The sequence below is a fragment of the Elephas maximus genome, chromosome X (assembly GCF_024166365.1).
Source record: "Elephas maximus indicus isolate mEleMax1 chromosome X, mEleMax1 primary haplotype, whole genome shotgun sequence".
In the NCBI taxonomy this organism is placed as follows: domain Eukaryota; kingdom Metazoa; phylum Chordata; class Mammalia; order Proboscidea; family Elephantidae; genus Elephas; species Elephas maximus.
The window spans coordinates 37,224,770-37,249,470 of record NC_064846.1 but is presented as its reverse complement, the minus strand read 5'-3'; the positions used below and the strand labels follow the sequence as shown (position 1 = coordinate 37,249,470).

At 46.9% G+C, this 24,701-nt stretch overlaps 1 protein-coding gene across 5 annotated transcripts in view; it reads right to left on the bottom strand.

Annotated features, from left to right (window-relative positions):
- The window catches only part of SEPTIN6 (septin 6), an 89,322-nt gene that overhangs the window by 19,747 nt on the left and 44,874 nt on the right, over positions 1-24,701 (bottom strand). For all 5 annotated transcript variants that reach the window (XM_049871784.1, XM_049871788.1, XM_049871785.1 and 2 more), the window contains exons 6-10: positions 22,671-22,832; positions 12,324-12,420; positions 8,728-8,896; positions 4,737-4,869; positions 1,274-1,464 (exon numbers count right to left, since the gene is read on the bottom strand). In XM_049871784.1, coding sequence (XP_049727741.1) covers positions 1,274-1,464; positions 4,737-4,869; positions 8,728-8,896; positions 12,324-12,420; positions 22,671-22,832 — 752 coding nt within the window. The remainder of the gene's footprint in view (positions 1-1,273; positions 1,465-4,736; positions 4,870-8,727; positions 8,897-12,323; positions 12,421-22,670; positions 22,833-24,701) is intronic.

Below are 24,701 nucleotides of genomic sequence, written 5' to 3'. Positions count from 1 at the left end.
TTCTTCGGGGGGGATGGCTAGTTGAACTTCATCCATCAGATAATATCAAAAGAGTTAATAAGTCAATGAATTGTCATAGAGTGCTATGATTCAGTAATAAAAATCTTTGGACAAATTGGTGAAAACTTTCAAATTTTGAATAAAGAATAATTGAATTGCAAAACTGAGTGCCTTCAAATATAAAATATTTTACTGTTGTAGAAAAGTCACTGTTTTATTCCTCTGGGAATAAAACAGGGCCAGAGGAAAGGAGAGGTGTCTTTCTTCTGCCAAATGTCTGAGTTAAATCAAAGAACAAGTGACTAAAAATAGGAGGCAATGACCACAGATAGCTTTCAGATCCTCAGGCCCCTTCAGTAAAAAAACACTCCACCTGGGGCCTCTTTAAGTCAGGCTCCACAAACAAGCTAAAGAACGCAAGGGGACCACTGGATACTTTCTTGACATTGTACAGGTCCCAGAAGAAATGCTTGTCTCTGATTCTGGGATGAGGAGTGACTGGTAACCTCAGTAAGCAAAAACTAGGATTGGGTTAGAATTATTGCCCCATTTGGTTGGTAACCAGGTGCCCATGCTATCCTGCCTTACCAAATACCAGGAGATACAGGTTGATTTGAAAATCATTCCCCAGGTGGAGGATGGGGCACACAAATTATACTGGTAATCTGAGCCTCTCCATCAAGTTCTCAGTACCCAGGGCCAGAAACAAAGCAGCAGCCAGGAGGAAGGAATGGCAAAGGGGTGGGAAATCAGGACTGAGCTGCGGCCTGCAGCACTTTAAGCTCTGTTGGCTGCAGCTAGTGAGAACAGAGACGGAGAAGGCCCAGAAGCCAGATCAGCTCCAACCTCTCAGGGAGAGAGAAGGCACCCAACAGCCCCTGCTAAAGGCTCTCTCTTTCTTCTACTCCTCTATCTGCCTTCTTTTTATTCCTCTCTCTAGTATAGCTTTGCAGCTCTCATTGTTTCTACCCTTCTTCTACTCTTCTCTCTTTTCTTTTGCTTTTCCTCTCCTTTCCCTCCCTCTACTTCCTACCTTAAGTTTACAGGGCTTTTCTAAGAGGGGGCTGGGCCTCTGAGGCCACACTCCTCCCCTACTATTAGCTCCCCAACCTCGCAGAATCCAAAGCCCCTGGGAACACTGAGACCAATTATAGGTGCCCAAACTGGTCTAACAGCCCCCAGCTCACCTTCAGTGACCAGCCCTCAGCCCCCTCCATGAGGGGATGAGCAGGAAGAGATAGCAGCCACCACCCCAGCCCAGCCTACTACTTACTTTTTCTTCTCTTTGTCTCTTTTCAGAGTCTGTGACCCTCCAGCCTGGGAACCCTGGGACTGAAGCAGCTCAGCAGCTGCCTTTCTCTGTTTGAAAGCATTCACTTCATCATCCAGGGATTTCTTCTTATCCTCCAGCTTCTTCTTCTCATCCTGGTGTAGTTTCTTCAACCGGTCAAACTTCTCATGCAGCTGGTGGGGAAGCACAGGAAGGTTGGGGAGAGTCCCCCCGTGAGCAGCCCCCAGCGCAGCGGAGCCCAGTGTGGTGATGGTGGTGGCGGGGGGGGGGGTGCTGGCAGGGTTCCAATACTGCAGGACACGGAGGCCTTAGAAGACATTTCTGCCAGCGGCTGCCATGATGCCACCATACGACACCATGCTTTGGGTTGTTCTCTGCATTTACTTTCTGCTACTGAATCTGTGAAAGAGCCCTCCACTCTGCTTTATCAAACATTTTGTTTCAAAGAGTCTCCATAGCTACCACACATGGTTAATGATATCATTTATAATAATCTAACATAGGCACTTGGTAAAGTAGAGGGTCAGCAAAAAAGACCTTCAACAAGATGGGTTGACACAGTGGCTGTAACAATGGGCTCAGACATAGCAACGATGGTGAGGATGGCCCAGGGCTGGCCAATGTTTTGTTCTGTTGTATAGGGTCACTGTGAGTTGGAACCCACTCGATGGCACCTAACAACAACAACAACCTCATTTAGTCATCACAACAATCCTGAGTTAGATCCTGCTATCTCCATTTTGTGAGGAAACAGAGGGTCAGAGAGGTTAAGGAATTTGCCCAAGGTCAAAGAGCTAGAAGTGGCAAACCCAATCCTTAGAGGATTGTATAATGGGACCTCCCAATATGAAAGGGGCCCCTTGCCTTTTATTCTCTGCAACCGGGGAGTATTGCCATGGATTGCAGAGAAAACTTCAGCAATGCTTAAGTTGGTCAAAGAAAACTCTTGGTCTTGGACTTGGACATGGAAAGAGAAAAAAGGATTTTATGAGATGGAATGATGGTGAAGACCTCAGCTTTGACCAAGGGGAGGCTTAACTAGCCCTGAACAGAACCAGGGAACCAAGGAAGAACAGGAAGAATGGTCTGGCACACCATAACGATAAGTGGATCAGAGAGCAAGAGGTATAGGCAGTAACCAACGAGAATGCAATAAGCTACCCCGAATACTAAGAGCCAACCAAGCATAATCTAACTTTCTTTTGAGGATTCAGGAGAGGATTTATGATTCTGTGGCACTATAGATATTTGGGACTGTCACTTAGTAAGGTATGGTGGATGACAGAACTTGCTACATAAACCAGCTTTTACTAGCCACTGCGGATGGGCTGGGAGAAGCTCTATCAGTTGCTTTCACCTGGCTCTTATTCATTTGACTTTTCTCCGTTAAAGATCCCTTCACCTCTCCTCTGAAAAGCACTGAGTGACATTTTTCTTTTGAAAAGTGAAACTGAAATAAAATCGACAGTCTTGTCACAGGCTTTGGTGAGAACACTGGAGAATCACAGCAGATTAAGGGTGGAAAAAAAAGGTGGAAGACACTTGGAAATCATTAAACACTTCTCTTCTTTATGGTAGAGGGCCTTGAGGTGAAGCAGTTGCTGACATGACCAAAACTGTACCTGAGGCCAATGAATCTGGCAGCATTGGGAGAATTCTTAGGGGAGGAGAACTTGGAGGCAAGGCGACCGGTTAGAGGGCTGTTGTTGTTGTTAGGTACCAACAAGTCGATTTCGACTCATAGCAACCTCATATGAAAAAGTAGAACTGTTCCATAAGGTTTTCTAGGCTGAAAGATGTGGCAGTCTGCTTCTGTAAAGATTTACAGCCTTAGAAACCCTATGGGGCAGTTCTACTCTGTCCTATAGGGTCACAGTGAGTCGGAATTGATGACAATGGTTTTGGTTTTTGGATTAATCTTTATGGAAGCAGTCACCAGGTCTTTCTCCCACAGAGCCACTGGGTGGGTTCAAACCGCCAACCTTTCTTTGTTAGCAGCTGAGCACGTAACTGTTGTGCTATCAGGGCTCCTTAGAGGATTAACTGTACTAATTCAGGCATGGCTTCAGTAATAAAAACCCCACATAGGACCATCAAACCTTAGTTTAAAAACTCACTAGAGCAGCACGGATGGTTCTTTAACTACAAAATGAAATGGAAGACAATACTCAAGTGAACAGGGAAATGCTCCAGCTGTCACAGTTTTGGGTTTCAGCAAGGTACTCAGGCCTTCCAAGGATCATCTTTCCCATTGCCATGGGGACCAGCACCAGAGAAGGTGCGACAAGGCAGAACAGCCGAGAAAGTGATCGACTTTCCCTACTGAGCTCAGAATGCCCAGGAAGAGGAAAAAGAAGCAGTCTGCACCCAACCTCAGGGGGGCGTGTTAGGATTCATCTCTTTAGCAGCACTGTCCGATACAAGGAAACCCTGGTGGCGCAGTAGTTAAGAGCTACAGCTGTTAACCAAAAGGGCGGCAGTTCGAATCCACCAGGCACTCCTTGAAAACTCTATGGGGCAGTTCTACTCTGTCTTATAGAGTCACTATGACTTGGAACCCACCCAACAGCAATGGGTATCTGATACAACTTTCTAGGATGATGGAAATGTTTTGTATTGGTGCTGTCCAATATGGTAGCCACTGGTTGTATGAGGATTGAGCATTTGAAATGTGGCCAAGGGGATCGAGGGACTGAATTTTCAATTTTCTTTAATTTTAATTAATTAAAAAGTTTTTCTAGTTGCCATCAAGTTGATTCCAACTCATAGTGACCCCGTGTGTTTCTGAGTAGGACTGCACATAGAATTTTCAATGGCTGTATCTTTTCAGAAGGTCCTTGGGTGGCGAAAGTGGTTTGTGCTTGGCTGCTAACTGACAGGTTGGTGGTTCGAATCTACCCAGTGGCACTGTGGAAGAAAGCCCTGGTGATTTGCTTCTACAAAAAGATCACAGCCAAGAAAACACTATGCAATGGTTTTACTCTGTAACACATAGGGTCACCATGAGTTGGAATTGACTTGATGGTAACGGGTTTGGTTTTTTTGGTTTGGACCTTTTGGAAGTACATTGCCAGACTTTTCTTCTGAGGCGCCTCTGGGTAGATTTGAACTGCTAACCTTTTGGATAGCAGCCATTTGCACCACTCAGTGACTCCAAATTAAAATTTAAATAGTCGCGTTAGCTAGTGGCTACGTAATGGGACAGCATATCTCTAGAGAGCTAAATAGCGCAGAATGAGAACACATCCCAGCTTTGGGGAGTAAAGGGGTGAAACCCCAGTCTCACAGCCCACTCTGTGCCAGCCAAAGCAGGACTACGTATGCCATGCCCATCCCTGCTCAGAGCCTGCAAGGCGCCCACTGGCTGTTCTCTAGGGCAGAAGCCCCTGCCATGCCCGAGTCAGCCTCCTTTCCCATCCAGCCTGGCACCTGGACTCTCATTTACCTCTTTCTCTGCCTCTTTGAGCTCCGCTTCTTTCTCCTTGACTCTCTGGACGAACATCTGCCTCATCTCCTCTTCTTTTTTCTGGAGCTCCCCTAGGAACTCATTCCTTTTGGCCTCATACGTCTCCTGTAAACTGCAAACACGGCCAGGTTAATTCTACCGCCTTCTGAACAGCTCCTATTTCATGAAAGTTGTCCCCATGGATACTCCCTAGGTTCCTCCAGCCTCCCTTCCCCATTTTTAGGAGAAATAAAATTAAAAAAAAAAAAAGAAGCTTCAAGCTGTGGGCAGCTAGCTTGGCACATGACAGCCTGAGCACAGAGCTGCTTGAGGGGCATGGGGCAACCCTGGTGAGCTGGAGAGACGTTTGGAACTAGGAGTGACTTAGGAATATCCGGTTCTATACTCTCATTTTACAGATGAGAAAACTGAGATCCAGAGAGGTGACATGACTTGCCTGAGTTCACACAGCTAGTTAGAGGCAGAACTGGGACCAGAAACCAGGTCTCCTGTCTCTTAATCTGGGTGCTTCCACTGCACTATGCTGCCAGGCCTTGGCTCTGAAACTGACCATGTCAATTAATTATTCCAACAAACGTGACGAGACTCCACCATGTACTGATTGACACTAGGCTAGTCACTCAGCCTCTAGAGTCAGTAGACACAGTGTTGGCCATCAAGGAACTCATGGTCTAGAGGGAGACACCTAGGCTAAGTCCCTCTGCCCTTGGCCTGAAATTGTTTGTAATAAAATAGGAGTTAGAATGGTGAAGAAGCAGAGGAACTATGCTTCAAAGAGGGCAGCATGTGTAAAGGCACATGTGGAGAGAGAATGGCATATTTGGGGTGCCAGACATGGAGTTCAATATGGTGAAAGAATATCTCATAAGCTGTGGAGTAGTGGGAGAGGAGGTTACTGGGTCTGGCAGACAAGAACAGACTTTGGACGCCATATTCAAGAACTGGACATTTCTCCACTGCAGGAATTTAAGCAGGACACAGACTTCCAATTTGCAAACTGGAAAGATCATTCTTGCTGTTGTGTGAAGGGCGGGCTTTCCAACAATCCGAATAAGAAATGACGAGGTCTTAATGTTAAGGGTTGGTAGGAAATGGAGGGGAAGGGTGAAATTTGAGGAACAATAAGGGAAGCAGAACTCCCAATGACCTGGGAGGAATCAGAGATAATTCCTGTTTTTGGCTTGGGCAATGAGGTGGATGGTGGGACCATGAACTGTGAGAGGGAACACATTGTGAGAGGGAACACTGGAGAAGGAGTATGCTTAGGAGGGAAGAAGATGAATTACATTTTAGACAGGCTAAGTTTCAGGTGTGATATGTCCGAGCGGAAAGGTCCAGTATGCAGTTGGATCAATGGGTTTGGAGCTCAAAAGCGAGATTTTAGCTTGGGGGTCATAAGTCGTGTACTCTTAGGTGGTGATTAGGGCTGTGAGAGCAGAAAGAACTGTCTGCAAAGAGAATAGAGTGTGAAAACAGAAGAGGCCCTAGGAAACAGTTCTGGGGAACACCAACATTTAAAGGATGAAGCTGAAGAAAATGAGCCTGCAAAAGGGGCTGAGAAGGAACAGCTAGAGACATAGGAATAAAACCAGCCTGGCCAGTACCAAAAGAAATTTTTAAAAGACCAAGGCACAGAGTACTTCAAGAAAGGAGGCAGCAGGGAACAGCATGGAATGTTGCATTGAGATCCAATAAGATGAAAGTAAAGGGGTGCTCTGAATTTGGCTATAAGTATGCGATTGCTGGAGAAGCCCTGATGGCACAGTGGTTAAGCACTTGGCTGCTGGCAAGTCAGTGATTCAAACTCACCAGCCGCTCTGCAGAAGAAATATGTGGCAGTCTGCTCCCGTAAAGATTACAGCCCAGGAAACCCTATGGGGCAGCTCTACTCTGTCCTATAGGGTCACTATCAGTTGGAATCGACTCAATAGCAATGGGTAACGGGTAATGTGATTGTTGGGCTGGGAGAGAGGCATTTCGGTGAAGCGGTAAGGGCAGGAGCCCGACTGCATTGGGTTGAAGAGTAAATGAAAGATGACATGAGGAAGTGGAGACAGTTAACTATAGAACAACTCTCCTTCCTATCAAACCAAACCTCTTGACAGGCAGAGGCTGGGGAGGGAGAACAGGGTAAGGGAGAATTTCTTTAGGATGAAAATGTTTATATGCAACACAGAAAGGAGCCAGTGAGAGGAGTGAAGAAGGTGAAGATAAGGGAAAGAGAGAGGTATTTAGGATGGGGCAAAGGAAGAGGTTGTGTTGTTAGGTGCAGTGGAGTGGATTACGACTCACAGCGACCCTACAGGACAGAGTAGAACTGCCCCATAGGGTTTCCAAGGCTGTAATCTTTACAGAAGCAGACTGCCACATCTTTCTTCCACAGAGTGGCTGGTGGGTTCAAACCGCCAACCTTTTGGCTAGCAGTCAGTGCTTAACTGTTGTGCTATCAGGGCTCATTCAAAGGAGGAGGAAATCCATTGCTGTTGAGTCGACTCCTACTCATAGTGACCCTATAGGACAGAGTAGAACTGCCCCATAGGGTTTTCAAGGGTGGCTGGTGGGTTCAAACAGCCAACCTTTTGGTTAGCAGCCATAGCTCTTAACCATGTCACCACCAGGTCTCCCATTTGCATGCAAGAGGGTGGGAAGCATGGGGAGGGCGAATCACTAACTAGATAATACCAAAAAAAAAAAAATCAGCTGCCATCGAGTTGATTCCAACTCATAGCGACCCTATAGGACAGAGTAGAACTGCCCCATAGGGTTTTCAAGGAGTGGCTGGTGGATTCGAACTGTCAACCGTTTGGTTAGCAGCTGAGCTCTAAACCACTGCACCACCAGGGCTCCGTCAAAGCAGGAGGGGAGGGGACTAAAGGAAGGGGTAGAGAGATGAGAAGAGGAACAGGCACATTTCTTCCTTCACAGATACAGATAAAGTTGTCAGAGGGGAAGGAGAGAAAAAGCTAAGGGAGCTCCCACCAGATAGAGACAAGCATACTTTTGTCCAACCTCAGGAGCTCCAGTGGCCTCTGTCCCCGCCCGTCCATTGAGGGAACTAAGTCTGCCCCTTGGGAACTAGGCATCCCCTAAGGATTGCCTAATGCTTTGCCCCCAGGTTGGCTTTCTACTGTGAACGGGTACTGTGGGATTTCAGAGGCCATTTGAAAGCTTTCTTACCCCATACACATGCCCCTGACTTGCTCGGCACTTTCTGAAATGAGATCAAGCCTTTCTTTCCACAATAAAGGGCGCCACGTGGTCATTGAAAATATGAGATTTATGTCACATGCCAGGCATAGTGATCAAACACATACTTGGGATCTTACTTCCAAAGGAAAAGCACAATGAGTTGCTTTTGAAAACAAGCCTTATCTCTGACAGCATCTTAGGTTCTGATTTGAGAAACATACCAATGACTATTAACACTCTGTGGTCAAAATGAATTGTACACTTGAATGGAAATGCTAAGGACAGTGGATGAAGGCCCTGCAGTTCATCTTCAGGTGTAAAATCACCAAAACCCGGTCCCATCTGGTTTGGATCATGGGGAGGAGGGTGGAAACCTGACAGTTCAGCAGGGGTCTGATGAAGAAAGCGGGGCAGAGGACAGCCACAAAGGGCCATGCTGCAGAACAAGGCCCCAGCTCAGGGCTCCCCTCGAGCATGGGCTGGCTGGAGCACTCAGTGCGTGCTTGTGATGGTGTCTCTGTCCTTTCCTCGCTCATAGGAGCAGTACGGCAGTGCTTACAAACCTGCCCAGCCACTGCTCTCCCTGGCAGCTGTGCAGGTGCAGACTGGGAATGGGCAAGTGGAACTGCCAAGTGGGTTAGCCCTGCTCCTCTAGGTCTTATGCACCCTTGTCTTGCCTCCCCGGTGAATTCACCAGGGCAAGGCTTGCACACCACCTGGCTGGGCTGGGCTGGGCTGGGCTGGGCTGGGCTGGGCTGGGCTGGGCTGGAGGGAGAGGTACCTGAAGGGTTTGCTGTCAGGGTCGGTGTCCTTGAAGCCCATCTCCTCCAGTTTACAGCGGCGGTACAGCTCATAGTGCCGAGTGTGGGTCTGCTCCCGCAGATCCTCCATGTTGACCCGAATCAGCATCTCCCGCAGCTTCACAAAGTCGCAGTGGGCCTCGTTTTCAACTGCATAGCAGGGGATGGGGTATTGAAAGTATATTGAAAGGAAGGCTAGCAGAAGCAGAAATGGATGAAACAAGGGGCAACATGTCTAACAGTGACATCGCCTTGCAATCTGCATATACGGAGGCTGTGTATTTACTTCCTAATTTGCTTTTCTACTGGAAATGCAAACGAAGTTACCAAAATTACCGTCATGGAAAACAGTACTACCATACAAATATCTAAGAAGACGTGCCGTAGCACTTCAACCCCAATTCGCCAATCAGGACTCTCATAGAAATCTTCGTAGGACAACGGCAAATGGACATTCACCCACTCATCCAATAAATATTTGTTCTCAGTATTGTAGGAGGGACCGGGAACTCAGAAGTGAAGTCTTGGAGTGTTGCCCACAGGTGCTTACAGTTTAGCGGAAGAATAGATGCAAACTGACAAATGCAATAATGCAAAAATTACAAAAATGGAGATATAGCCAAGGGGCAATAAAAGCCCAGAAGAGGAGGGGCTGAGATCTCCTGCGAGACTGAAGGCTTCACCAAAGAAACAACCTTAAGATGACTCTTAAATGAAGGGTAGGGATTTATCACGCAGATAAGGGAATCCTTGCAAGTTCTCACAGAGCATAGGCAAGGTTACATAGCTAGTATGTTGCAGAGTTGGGATTCAAACACAGGCATTCTAGGCTATAGGGACTAGGGGAGAGACAAAGGCTATGGCCGGATGCCAAAATCTCCAAAGAATAATGGGGAAGAACTAGGGTATCGATAGATGACAGCGACAAGAAGGGGTGTGGACCACAGGTATGGTCCATCTGGATGGTAGGAGCTTCAATGGAGGTGGTGTTTTAGAGGGTGGGTAATGGCATGACAGCATCAACAGTGACTAGGACGAAGTGGACCCCACTTTCCAGCCCAAAGTGGGTGAGGTCTGGGTGAACAAGGCCCCTCCGCAATAGAATGTGCATTTTGGGTGGCAGCCAAGAATGACAGAGATGTTGGAATGGTGATGTTTGGCCCGACCATGGAGGGAGACTAGTGTCTGAGTTGATGAATAGGCACAGTGACCTCAGATTTTGTTTTTCAGTGTCTGGGAGAGGGTAGTGGGGGCAGGGAGGGAGTCTGGGATGACAGGGTTTGGGCATCGTTGCCTGGTGGTTATCAGAGCAATCTTTCCAAAGCCCAAATCGGCTAATATAACTCCTCTGCTTAAAAGTCATTATCTTCAGGATAAAATCTCCCACTGTCATAGAACATAAGCTAATATTAAAAATTGGATCAGTAAGGCAACTTCTCAGGACTATCAAATATATCATCTCCTCCTCCATCTCTGGACACTGATCCCTGGTGGTCAGTCAGAATAAGTGACTCCAAGGCTTCTGCAGGCTGCCCAGTCAATACACAACTTCCTTCTCTCACAATCAAAACAATGACCTTAGATTGACAAGAAAATAGACAGAAAAACTTTCACAGGCACCAGTTTTGGTTAGGTGTGGGGAAGTCGCAGTTGGAGGAAGTCACTGGAACCGCCTCACTGCCTTCTCCTCATTTCACCTCAGGTTCCTGTCTCTCAGACCACAAATTCCTTCCCACAGTGGGACTGTGGGTTCAGAAAGTATTTGCAAATCTTCCTAGCGGAGCATCTCCAGTCACATACGGGAGAGAAGACCAACACTTAGCATAGCTCTGGTAACGTGTCTTGTCCTATCTATGGAAAATACCATTATTATCAGTGGGTTTCTGGTATATCCTAAACCAGCCAGCCTTTGCATATGATGTGGAAAACTTGCCATTCACTGGCAGTTGTTTGGCCAATAGCAGGGACGAGTTTACTCTGAACCAGCCACACACTCACACATGGTGCCCCTTGTGATCAGTGGGCCGGCTTATAGGTGTAGGCTCGAAGACCAGAGACGTCCTCCATCCATGCCAGTGTCCTAGGACTTGTTTTATCCACTGAATTGACTAGACCTGAGGGTAACATGACACGCATCAAACCCATTGCAGTTGAGTCGATGCCGGCTCATAAAACCCTATAGGACAGAGTAGAAGTGCCCAATGGGGTTTCCAAGGAGCAGGCAGTGGAATCGAACTGCCGACCTTTTGGTTAGCAGCCAAGCTCTTAACTACTGTGCCACCAGGGCTCCACGCATCAAACAGACCACAAAAGGAACTTTTCTGAGCGTATATACAAGACATTTGATTGGTTTTAAATTGTGGAATAATCATACATACAGCAGAGTACATGAAATGTGGAAGAGTAATTTAAAGAATTTTTACAAAACCCATGTATCTTAGATCCAGATTAATCAATAGAACATAACCAGGCCCCCTGTGTGCCCCTTCCTGTGTGCATGCTCCTCCCGGCCCCCAAGATGTAACTACTATCCTGACTTTTGGGATTATCATTACCTTACTTTTCTTTATAGTTTGATCACTTATGTGTGAATTCCTAGTTTTCTCTGAATGTCTGGGTGGCACAAATGGTTAAGCACTCAGCTACTAATTGAAAGGCTGGTGGTTTGAACTCACCCAGAGGTACCTTGGAAGAAAGGCCTGGCAATCTGCTTCCAAAAGGTCATAGCCATGAAAACCTTATGGACTGCAGTTCTACTCTGCAACACATGGGGTCTCCATGAGTCAGAATCTACTCAAAGGCAACTGGTTGGTTTCTGGGGAGATTTAGTTTTTCCTGCTTTTAGAATTCATAGAAATGGATTCATACAGTCTGTGATTTCTTTAGCTCAACATTATGTTTCTAAGATTTATTCATGTAGATGTAACTGCAGTTCATTTCTTTTCACTGCTGCATAATATCCCACCACATGAGCATATCACAATTTATCTTAATGGACATTTGGGTAGGAACCCTGGTAGCGCAGTGGTTAAGCACTCAGCTGCTAACAGAAAGGTCAGCGGTTCAAACTCACCAGCTGCTCCATAGGAGAAAGATATGGCAGTCTGCGTCCATAAAGATTTACAGCCTTGGAAACCCTATGGGGCAGTTCTACTATGTCCTATAAGGTCACTATGAGTCAGAATCAACATGCCAACAGTGGGCTTGGTTTTGGTTTGTTTGGACATTTGGGTTGTTTCTATTTATTTTCATGAACAACACTGCTGTGAACATTCTTGTACATGTCTCCTGGTGCACTTGGGCAAGTATACATGCTTTCATGTACATCTCTTCCTCCCTTGCGCCAAGTTCATTTGTTTTTGTTCCAGAAAGCCTTTCTCCATTAGAGATGAGGGGAACTTGCTCGTGCCAGAGAATCCAGGTATGGGGCCAGGGTTGGCCTGCTAGCGTCCCCTATGGCTGCTTGTGCCCAAGTTGGGGCAAGTTAGGGACTTGTCACACAATGGTTGGGGACAGGCAAAGAGAGAAACAGAAGAGGCCTGCTGAGTGAGGTCCCTCTCCTTGGAGACTCACTCACCCTGCACCGTGCCCCAAGGATACTGCCGCGCCTTCATCATCTTGTTGCCAATCTTCAGCTCTTCCGTGCTGCCAATGACAGCAAACGGCAGGTGGCCCTGAAACAGAATGCAAAAAAAAAAGCTCCAGAAGAGAGGCACAGAGCTCCGGACAGTACAACAGCTGCTCATCTGGGGCCTCAGGCCCTCAGACTGCAATGTCCCTCACCATCATCATTACCCAGAGGCATTTATTAAGCAATCGAGCTGTGTGGGAATAAGAGGCCCAGTCCAGGCTTCTGCTGTTAGGTAGGAAATTCACAATAGAAGATAACAATGACATGGCCAAGTGCATAGAAAACAGACAAAGAGAGAAAATAAGCTAAATAATAAGCAGATACACAGAAAGATTAAGTTAGCTATTCACTATTCATAGTTGCTGAGGGGAAGGGCCTTTACTGAGTGGGATGGAGGGGGTTACGCACGGATAGAGGGGGTAAAGGAGAACCAAGGGAGCTGTGATCACTAGCCCTGCTCCGTCCCCAGAGTGTGACAGCCTTGAGAATAGGTACGTACTGAAACCACACCGCTGACTGAGCTGTACTCTCCTTATTCCCATCCTTCCCTGGAGGAAGAGCTCACACTGAACTCTCGAGCCTAGAAGTCAAGTCAACAAGTATTTACCTAGGTGGCCATTACTGAGCTGGGTTCTGTTTTAGGTGATATAATGAAGATAAAAGGAACCCTGGTGGCACAGGGGTTAAGCATTCAGTTGCTAAAGGTTGGTGGTTCAAACTCATCTAGTGGCTCCCTGGGAGAAAAGACCTGGCGATCTGCTCCTATAAAGATTACAGCCTAGGAAACCCTATGGGGCAGTTCTACTCCGTCCTATAGAGTCACTCAATATAAGTCAGAATCGACTCAATGGCACACAATAACAATGGAGACAAAAGAAGACACATTACCTTGCCCTGTAGGAGCTTGCAATCTTGTTGTAGAAGCCAGAGTTACATATACAAAATCACATAAGACAGTATATGACCAAGGGCTCAAGTGTATGGTCTGGTACTCTGTACGTAAACCAAAAAACCAGCTGTTTTTCAGTTGATTCCAACTCATGGCGATCCCATGTTTGTCAGAAAACTGTGCTCCACAGAGTTTTCAATGGTTGTGACCTTTTGGAAGCAGACTGCCAGACCTTTCTTCCGAGGCACCTGAGTGGCTTCAAAGTTAGTAGCCGAGTGCTTAACTGTTTGCACTATTCAGAGATTTCACTCCAAACATAGTAGGTACTTCATAAATACTATTTGAATGGCAGTGGCAGGGCTGCAGGCACGTAGACAGGAAAAAAGGGTAAAGTACAAACAAGGAGTCTTAGGCTGGGTTCTCTAGAGAAGCAAAACCAATGAAGTGTGTGTACATATATATAGATCGATATTTTTTTAGATAGATTTATCTCAAGGAAATGGATCATGCAGTTGAGAGGCTGACAAGTCCCAAGTCCATGGGTCAGGCATCAGGCTGGAGGCTTCTCCTCACTCACAAAGCTGCAGGGGCTGATGAACCCAAGATCGGCAGGTCAGGTGGCAGGCTGCTGGCTCATGAATCCCAAGATCGGCAGGCAATATGGCAGGCCACTGGCTCTAGTCCCAAAACTGCAGGTCAGATGATGACAAGCCGGATCAAGATCCAAACCAAGCAAGCTTTGCCAGGACGTCCATATATATATTGGATGCAGGCCACACCCCCAAGGAAACTCCCTGTTATGGATTGTGTCTCCCAAAAATGTGTGTCAACTTGTCTAGGCCGTGATTTCCAGTATTGCGTGATTGCCCACCATTTTGCCATCTGATGTGATTTTCCTATGTGTTGTAAATCCTACCTCTGTGATGTTAATGAGGCAGGATTTGAGGCACTTATGTTAATGGGGCAAGACTCAATCTACAAGATTAGATTGTATCTTGAGTCTATCTCTTTTGAGATATAAAAGAGAGAAATGAACAGAGAGACAGAGGGACCTCATACCATCAAGAAAGCAGTGCCCAGTGCTGGGAGCAGAGCATGTCCTTTGGGCCTGGGGTCCCTGTGCTGAGAAGCTCCTAGACCAAGGGAAGATTGACGACAAGGACCTTCCTCCCAAAGCTGACAGAGAGAGAAAGCCTTCCCCTGGAGCTGGCACCCTGAATTCAGACTTCTAGCCTCCTAGACTATGAGAGAATAAATTTCTGTCTGTTAAAGCCATCCACTTGTGGTATTTCTGTTATAGCAGCACTAGATAACTAAGACACTTCCCTTACAACTGATTGGTTGATCACATCATGGAGGATGGCTACATCATTACATAACTACCAAATTACATTATTACATAACTGCCAACTACATCATTATATAACTGCCAAACCACTGAGAATCATGGCCCAGCCAAATTGACGCACAAGCTTAACCATCATACAGGGGTATGAGCTTGGCGGCTTGCAAGGGAAAATGAGGAGCTGGTTTAGTGTTTTTTACTAGCTGAAAGGTTGGAGTGTCAAATCCACTCAGAGGCATCTTGGAGGACAGGCCTGGAGATTTGTTTCTGAAAGGTCACAGCCTTGAAAAACCCTATGGAGCAGTTCTACTGTGCACACATGAGGTCGCCATGAATGAGAATTGACTCGACGTAACTAACAACTACAGGCCTGGCTGACCGAGGCTCTGTGTATCAGAGAAGAGGCTGCCTCCGACAGGCAAGCTGGGGCCTGAGAAATGCTCACAGCACCTTGTTCCTTCCACAGAGAGCTGGCCAGGTTATAAGTACTGTGTCCCCCCCTCAAAAAAGCCAAACCCACTGCCGTCTGGTTGATTCTGACTCAAAGCAACCCAGAATGCAGCAGTGCAGCAGCTGGTGGTCTTGACTGCCAACCTTGCAGCTAGCAGTTGATTGCTTTAACCACCACGCCACCAGGGCTCCTTAAGTACTTTGTCAGCACTGGCCAAATAGAACCACTGAATAAGTATTGTTTACAAACCAGGTGGCCCTGGATGCAGCTTAATCCCAAAGGGCTTTATGCTGACAGGTAAGAAGCCCACTGGATCAAGCTTTCCTAGCCTGCTTGAAGAAACAGGCCTACAGGCCTTAGTCCCGGGTATTTGACCCATTTGGTCATCTATCCGTTCTACAAATATTTACTGAGCTCCTACTGTGTGCTCGGCATTCAGAATACAAAATTGAAAAAGTGCAGAAACTGCCCCTGGAGAGTGCACAGCCTGGTGGGGGAGAACGACGTGCTGACAGTAACAGTAAGATCAGGAGCATAAACAGGGGCTCGCAGGTTACAGAACGCAGAGGACGGGGCAACCAACTTGCTGGGAAGTCAAAGACGTCTTCACAGAGTAGGCAGGAGCAATTGCAGCAACAGCGTTAGTGGCTATACAAGTAGTATCAGCAGCAGCAACAATTTATTAAGCACCTGGTCGCTGTGAGTCGGAATCTACTCAATGGCAGTGGGTTTTTAGTGGGTATGTACCAAGTGTTTGACATTGCGTTATCACATTGAATCTTTACAACAACGCTATGAGGTAGGTACGTACTCTTGATTTTTAAAGAAATTATTTAATTTCTTTTGTTGTTGTTGAAAACCAGCAGAACATATACCAATTCAACAATTCTCAACAATGTGCAATTCAGTGACACTGATTATATTCTTCGAGTTGTGCCACCGTCCTCACTCTCCATTTCCGAATTGTCCCTCCCCCACTGACATAAACTCACTGCCCCTGAGCTTCCTATCTAAACTTTCCGGTTGCTGTTGTCAATCTGACCCCATAAAGATAGATCTTAAAAGAGCACAATGCTCAAGGCAGACATTCTTTACTAGTTAAGCTAAACTAGTACTTGCTTTTAAGACTTCAGGGGATATTTTTGGTTTAAGGCTTAAAAATTATCTCAGGGAAATGGTTTTGGGGGATCATCTAGCCTCAGTGGCTCTAAAAATTCTGGATTTCATGAGAATTTGAGATTCCGTTCTGCATTTGTCTCCTTTTGATCAGGATTCTTCTATTGAATCTTTGATGAAAATGCTCAGTAATGGCAGCCAGGCTTGGTACCTGTAAACTCCACTGCAGTCAAGTTGATTCTGATTCATAAAGACCCCATCTATGACAGAACAGAACTGCCCCGTAGGGTTTCCAAGGTTGTAAATCTTTCTGGAAGCAGACTGCCCCATCTTTCTCCTGCAGAGAGGCTGGTGAGTTTGAACAGCCAACCTTTTGGTTAGCAGTGGGCCACTTTAACCACTGTGCCACCAGGGCTCCTCTTGCCAGGCACTGTAAAACAAAATCAAACCTGTGGCCATTGAGTCTCTTCGGACTCATAGTGACCCTACATGACAGAGTAGAAATGTCCCATAGGATTTCCAGCGAATGGGTGGTAGATTCAAATTGCCAACCTTTTGGTTAGCAGCCAAACTCTTAACCACTGTGCCACCAGGGTAGGTACTCTTATTATTCCCATTTTATAGATAAGGAAATTGATGCCCAAAAGGGCTAAGTGACTTGCCAACAGGCACACAATTATAAGTGGCAAAGCTGGGTGTGGAGTTCAGGTCTCACTGACTTCAAAGTCCACACCTTGATGGTTTTCTGCTCCCGTTTAGGGGATGTGAACAGCAGATGAGGCAATCCCTTGAAACCCTGAGGTGACCTGGTTGTGCAAGCCCAGAGTATGAAATGCAGTCCACCTCTGGGAAAACCCACAGCAAATCTGTTTTATTTGTTGTTTATTTAATCTGCATGTTGCTCTAACAGCCAATCCTTCCTCTCCATTTTCTTCTAGATCTGCACCACAAGAATGTTCTTTGAAGTGGAAAAAACACAGAACTTAATAGAAGCTCAGCTCCAGGATATCCATCCATTCATCCCCCACGGTGTCTGGCTGTCTGGGTAGAGCTGCTCTGCCTCCACCCGCTCTCAGCTGTTCCAGGCTATCACCTCAGCTGCTTCCTCTCCACCTTCCCACTCCCCTGAATGTCCCTGAAATAGGGATGTAGGAAAGAGGATGTAGGGGTGGGGATGCGAATGTTTCGGCAGCCCTAGTAGATGGAAAGGAGCCCTGGTGGCACAATGATTAAGCACTTGGCTGCTAACCAAAAGGTTGGTGGTTCAAACCCACCCAGTGGCTGCTCAGGAGAAAGACCTGGCAGTCTGCTCCCATAAAGATTACAGCCTAGAAAACCCTATGGGGCAGTTCTGCTCTGTCACGTGGGGTCGCTAGGAGTCAGAATTGACTCGATGGCACCTGACAGTGACAACGATAACAGTAGATGGGTGATCAAGAGGGTAATTGGGCATGCAACAATGGGTTATTAGGTGAATTCCTGAAAGCTAGCCAGCTTTGTTGGAAGGGGTCGTCTGGGCACAATTCATTCCCATTCAGGGACCTAAGACATATAGGGAGCCTCAAATCTACCCCCAAACACTTTTGGGGAATATGTTTTCCCTCCTGCAGAGATCCCAAAACGTCAGCCACATGACATGAAAGAGCCAAGGGCCAGTGACTGCAGAGGGCTAGTCTGATGGAGGTGAGAAAGAGAAACCTCATTGTCCCTTTTGCGCTCATCCTTGGCTTTCGGCTGAAATTGGCGGAGAAGCAAGGCATGTGAAATGGGAGCTGTTTCTTAGGGCTCCAGAAGAAAGGAGAAAAACAGATCCCAAGAAGAAAATAAAGGCATAAAAATGTCAGTATCCCCTTATTATTTTTATCTCCAAGAGACATTGTCCATTAGAATGACAGGGTCACTTGCTTCCTCTCCTCCTCAAGCTGCGGTCGTTTTATTTTTAACTCTCTGCTCAAAAACATACAGCCCCCGCCCAGCTGGCGTCAGAGGGCTCCCAGGACCTCCCAGGGCCCGCTCCTTTGCAACTGGCATCAAAGTCTGCTCTCAGAATAAGCAGATACAAGGACGTCATTTCTGAGTGCTCCCAGTCAGATTTCATTTTATTCTCATAACAGCCTTGTTGTTGTTGGGTGCTGTCGAGCCAATTCTGACTCACAGTGACCCCATGTGACAGAGTACAACTGCCCCATAGGGTTTTCTAGGCTGTTATATTTACAGGAGCAGATACCACCCCCCAAAAAAATCCTTTATCGTGGAGCCGATTCCAACTCATAGAGACCCCATGTGACAGAGTAGAACTGCCCCATAGGGTTTCCAAGGCTGTAATCTTTATGCGAGCAGACTGCCACATCTCTCTCCTGCGGGGCAGCTGGTGGGCTCAAACCACTGATCTTTCAGTTAGCAGTTGAGGGCTTAACCACTGCGCCACCAGGACTCCTTTTACAGGAGCAGATAGCCTTGTCTTTCTCCCGAGGAGCAGGTGGGTGGGTTCGAACTGCCAACTTTTGAGTTAGCAGCTGAACGCTTAACCGTTTTGCCACCAGAGCTCCTTCATAGAGCAGTTGTTATAAACCCCATTTGTAAAGTGGGAGAATTAGGGTACAGAGAGGCTAAGCGAGTTGCCCAGGTCTCTAACTCTCATGCTCAGACCTTCCCCAGGAGCAGCTAGGACACTGTGCTCTAGCTGCCAGCTTCCCTCAGGGCTGCCTGTGCTCTGCTTCCTAATAAATGGCATGTGGTGGAAGTCAGCTACCCATAAAGGGCAGGACATCACAGGGATCTGGCTCTGGCCCTTTTTTCCTCTGCTCTGGAGAGACAGATAATTGTGATAGAATGGAGCCGAGCCAAGCAGGGATAGAATAACCCCCTCAGCATCACCACGCTCCCAGGTCTTACCCACAGGATCCAACTCTGAGGCCTTTTTCAAGTCCCTGCAGGAGCCTGATGGGGGTGAAACCATGTGAGTCCAGAGCAGAGTTGCTGACAGATGCAAGGCAGTGCCGCTGATGAAACACGGACAGGCTCCTAAAAGGAGCCTCTGTAGCTCTCCCACCCAGGAGACCTCTGATAGGCATCCCCAGATGTCAGACTCTTCTACTCCCAGAAAATTCCAGAGATAGTCTCAAGCTTCCTCTTGGGAGTCTTTTCCCAGATTCACTGTTTTCTGTCTTGTGTCTCCCTTCAATTCCTCTCAGTGTTTGATGACCTATTTGGCATGACTTGTTTTATTCTGGTTCCACCACATTCATTATGCTTTGCAGGTTACATGATTGTCCTCCTCAGCCTGGTGAAATAGACACTGTGAAGACCCTTTATTCCTCATCTTAATGATATCCAGATTGGGTTTGGCTTCCTCCAGGGTGGACAGTATCTCCCGCTTGTGCTGCCAGTTATGCTCGCGTCCCCCCACCCCATTTCAGGCTGCTACGGGAGACTGAGAAAGAAGGTTGCCTGATTCTCTTTCAAGTCACCCGCTGGTGGTTCCTGCAAAAGTGTATGCAAATCATGGGACGAGCACTGATGACTAAAGAGAAGGGATGGCCTTGTGCCTGTGGGTCTCCCTGTGACCCCACTGGTAACTCCTGTACTCTCACTAGGCCCAAATGCCAAATGAACTGGCCTTGATGGGGACCAAACCAAGACCTCACTGGTGACCCACAACTGAGCTAACTAGGCCCTATTCCATGGTCCCTGGCCATGGGTTGAGCCATACAAAGAATAACATTAAATAACTCTACAACCTTGAGAGACATTAAAACATGGGTTGAAAGTAGCATGCAACCAGACCTCTCACTCCCTTCTCTTGCCCCTCCATCTGAATAAGGTTTTTCAGAGCCACCCAGAAGCCAAGGGGGCAGCCAAGACCTCATTACTCCATTACTCAATTTCCCGCCATGAAAATTCCTAGTGATGAGTGCCGGGATGGCTGCACAGTCTTCTCCTCTTAGGCAAGAGGTCTCTTCCACTTCTTCCAATCTAATTCCCAGGACAATTGGCTGGGGTGGCTGAGGCTGTGGGGTTGGAGTTAAATTCAGAATTGAAAGGCCAGCACACATTCCTTCTACCATCCAAGCCCAGGTCTCTGATGATGCAGCTTCATACACCATGGTTTGTCCAAAGACTCGGAGGTCTTTTGACACAGTTGTTCCTGTGGCAGACGGGTTAAGCAATTCTGTATATATACTTCATAGCAGCAATTCCCCATCCTTTCCCCCATCGCAACACGCGTAACACAGCATTCACATGCAACACCCGCTCCTCCCACAGCATCCCTAATTCCAGGCACAGTAGCTGTGAAGCCACCCCCTTTTTTTCCTATCAAAACAGCATGGTGGAACGCAAGAGAACTGAGTGGTGAGTGATGTTTATTACAGGGATAACTCTGAATCCACTTAAATTAATTTTTTAAAAAGTGAAACACTTTCAAACTTTGGACTATTATGAGTAGCAAAGGACCCATAACCCCTTAGAAGCCCATCAGGACACACAGGGGTGCCAAAACAGCGCGGTTAAGAACTGCTGCTTTATAGCATGGGACGTTTCCAACCTTGAGGCCAAGCCTACCCTAGGCTCAAGCAGAAGGGCAGAGCTGAGCTGAGAGCAGAGCCCAGGAACGTTGTCAACTCCTAATCCACAATGTAGTGAGATGTAGTTTTGAGTGACACCTTGAAATGGTTGAGAACACGCTTCTTGTTGTTGTTAGTTGCTGTCTAGTTGGCCCCAACTCATGGCGACCCCAAGTACAATGGAATGAAACGCTGCCGGGTCCTGAGCCATGATCCCCATGATCAGTTGTGATTCGGACCATTGTAATCCATAGAGTTTTCATCAGCTGATTTTTGGAAGTAGAGAGCCAGGCCTTTCTTCCTAGTCTATTGTGGTCAGCATCATAGCAACACATAAGCCTCCACTGACAGATGGGTAGTGGCTGTGCGTGAGGTGCACTGGCCAGGAATCAAAGCCAGGTCTCCCACACAGAAGGCAAGAAGTCTACCACTGAACCACCAATACCTCGAAAACTCGCTTGGTCTCTATTTATTCTTAGCAAAGCAAACCACAAGCCTGAGAGCCGCTTGATGACTTAGAGACCCAGAGTCTGGAAGGTATCTATGAGGGTTGGTGTTCTGAGGTGACTAGACATCGGTGCCAGTGATACCCAAACAACACTTCTCTCTAGGCTCCCATTTCTCTGTCGACTAGGTACCCTTTCCGGTTTTCTTATCATAACAAAGCCTATTTCCAGTCAAAATACCCTGACTGCTTCAGAGGGTAAGCACTCATCCTTTTTTTTTTAAAACGCCCATGACTGGTCAAAGGAGGTATACCCCCACCTACTACAACCACATAGTTTTCCCCTTGGGCCAGATTTGTCCAAGATGATGCCAGACGTCTAATAAACATATCCTGGCCTTGGAAACCCTCTGGGGCAATTCTACTCTGTCCTATAGGCTCACTACGAGTTGGAATTGACTTGATGGCAACGGTCTTGGGCTTGGATCTTCAGTGTGCCTATGGGCAAGACAATGACTTGCTGTCCTGCTAGGCTAATTTGTTGGCCAACTCATAGGAGGTGGCAGCTGATTCTCTAATGATAACTTAGAGGGCAGTGGCAGCAGGAACGTTTCTAAAAATGGCTCTTATTACCAGGCTTTCCGGAGTTTGGCTATACCCAGGCATTTATGTCATTAGGAAAAACTGATGCCTCTCGATAGAGAAAAAGAAATCTGTTCCCAAAGCAGAGGCTTTCGAAAAGCTATTAGCTGTCTCTTTGAAATCACAACATCGAAGATTTCACAGCAACAGCATCAACACATTGTGAGGAAGCATGAGGAGATATTTGACTCTCTGCCGTCTTCATTACTCATTCCTCTAGTAGCGGGGAGGAGAGGCAAGATGACAAGTCGTTTTTTTAAATTATTATTATCCATTCGCACTTTATAAAGCAAAGCCTAACCCTGAAATTTAAAAATAGCATCTCTCTAGTGACCAGCAAAATTGGAAACTATAGATCATTTTTCCTCCCAGAGGCAGAAAGCTTGATTATGAGTACAGATGATCCCGGAGTTCCTGAAGCCAGCCAACTTTGTCAGCCTTTCCTTCTTCTGCTGCCTCAGTTGTCCCAGTGTTGTTTTGGTGGGAGACAAAGATCTTCTGCCTTTCTGACAGTCTCACTCGGGCTGTCTGTTCCAGATGAGAGTAACATCAAAGAGAGGTCTGGATTCCCTGCTCCAGGCTCTTTCTGGAGTCAGCCTTTCCCTTTCCCTCTGTTTCCTGTTATTAATCTCTGCATCTCGGGGGCTTCAAAGCAGTCACAGCTAGGAGAGAGGAGCAGTTTGGGTTCTGGATTCTCTCTCACAAATACTTGAGACTCAGAAAATCAAGAGTTGACTACACACGAGATGGATGGGGAGGGTGTTTTACTACTATTTGGTAAATAACAATACTAACGAAGATCAAATGGTCAGAAAGTTGAACCCCTGTGCTCCGACTCACGTTCATGGTTCCATTGATCTCTGCCACCGACTCGTCATCTGTAGGGAATTGGTAGATCTGGACCCCATTGCTGACAAGCTCGCTGGTGATTTTGATTTTGAACTTTGTTAGCTCACTCTTAGAAATGGCATCAGATTTGGCAATGATGGGGATGATGTTCACCTGGGGAAAGGAAGAGCAAAGTGGGGTCAGTGTTGGTAACTTGCACCTGAAAGAAGCATGACCTAGAACTTCCACCAGTTGCCAGTGGGAACAGCTCAACCCAGTGATCTAGGACTGGGCCACTTCCATAGCCAAGTAGCAATGTAATAAACAACATTGAGTGCTTATTATTCGCTGGGCACTAAACTAAGTGCTTTAGATGGATTAAGGTGATTAATCCCGACAATAACCCTCCCAGGAGGTATTATTTACCACTATTTTGCCAATGAGAAAATGAGGCACAGAGAGGTTAAGTAATTTGTCCAAGGCCACAGAGCATGTAAATACCAGAACTGGAATTCAAATCCAAGTTCAGCCTTATTCCTAAGCCCATGGCCTTAATCATGATGCTATCTACCAGCTCAGATCCAAATTGACAAGCTATGGCAAGATGTCAAGGTCACTGCTTGGGTGATAGGAAACAGAAAGATGACGGCTGGGAACCTGTGGTTGACAAGGGAAGAGGTGGCTGCTCTTCGTTAACAGTAAACAGCCCCAACCCATCCAGTCCAGGCTATCCCCAGCCAGGTGTGCCCTGGACCTACAAGGGAGGTGGCAGGGAAGGGAAGCAGGGAGAGTGCTCAGTGAAAGTGTACACCTGGCTCTCTTTCTGGTGACAAACACTGGTTAACCAACCCGCTTAGGTGAAGGAGACTCTCAGTTAGCAATCCAGCCTCAGATGCATACAAAAAAGAGTTATACTGCCTGACTCTCTGACTAATTCCTGGGTAAAGAAAGCAGGTACGATAAAACCTGCGAAAGCCGGAACCTGTGCAAGGCAGAAACCTGTCAGAGAAAAAAAACCAGACCCATTGCCGTCAAGCCAGTTCTGACTCATAGTGACCCTATAGGACAGAGTAGAAATGCCCCATATGGTTTCCAAAGAGCACAGCTGTAACCTTTAACCACTACACTACCAGGGTTTCCTGTCAGAGAAGGAAAACTCAGATATTTCCCACTAACAGAGAGAGGTAGAAAAGCAGTAAGACTGCACCCTGCAAGAGGTTGAAAACTTTTAGGACCTGGAAAAACAAGGCAGTTTCATCGAGTTGCAGCTCTTACACATTTCACTACATAAATGCCCAATTTCAGAGAGCAAGAGAAAGGCCTAGTGCTGCCCCAAAGTCCCACCCACCTGAACCCTGATGTTTGACATTTCTCCAGGAAAGGACAAGGCCTTTACTGCCATAAGGTGAGGAAACTTGAACTGCACACGCCTTTGTGAGATACAGCTTGGGTACCCAGGGAGAGCACAGTCATTCCTGCCAGCAAATTCCCATAGGGTGGCATGAATGGGGCTCAGGCCCTGGGCTCTGAAAGGGGAGTCTGGGAGCTCCAGACTTGGAGGACAAACCCTGCCTCCTTCACACTTTGGCTTAGGCTCCATTATGGACTGAATTGTCTTGCCCCAAAATATGTGTTGGAATTCTAACCCCTATACCTGCTTGGAAAGAGGGTTTTCTTTATTATGCTAATGAGCCCATATTAGTGTAGGGTGTGTCCAAAACCTAATCACTTCTGAGTTATAAGGAGCAGCCTAGACACAGAGGCAAGGAAACACAAACTGTGGAAGATGGCTACCACGTGAAGTTCACTGAGGAACCGAGGAAGGCCAGGATGGCAGTTGAGACAAGGATCTCCCCCGACAGCTGACAGAGAGAGAGAGCCTCCCCTATAGCTGGTACTTCTAGCCTCCCAAACTGTGTGAAAATAAATTTCTGCTCTTTAAAACCACCCACTTGTGGTATTTCCATTACAGCAGCACTAGAAGACCAAGACAAGCTCTAAAGGCTGGTATCACACAGGGCTTCAGGTGCTAGGTCAAGGGAA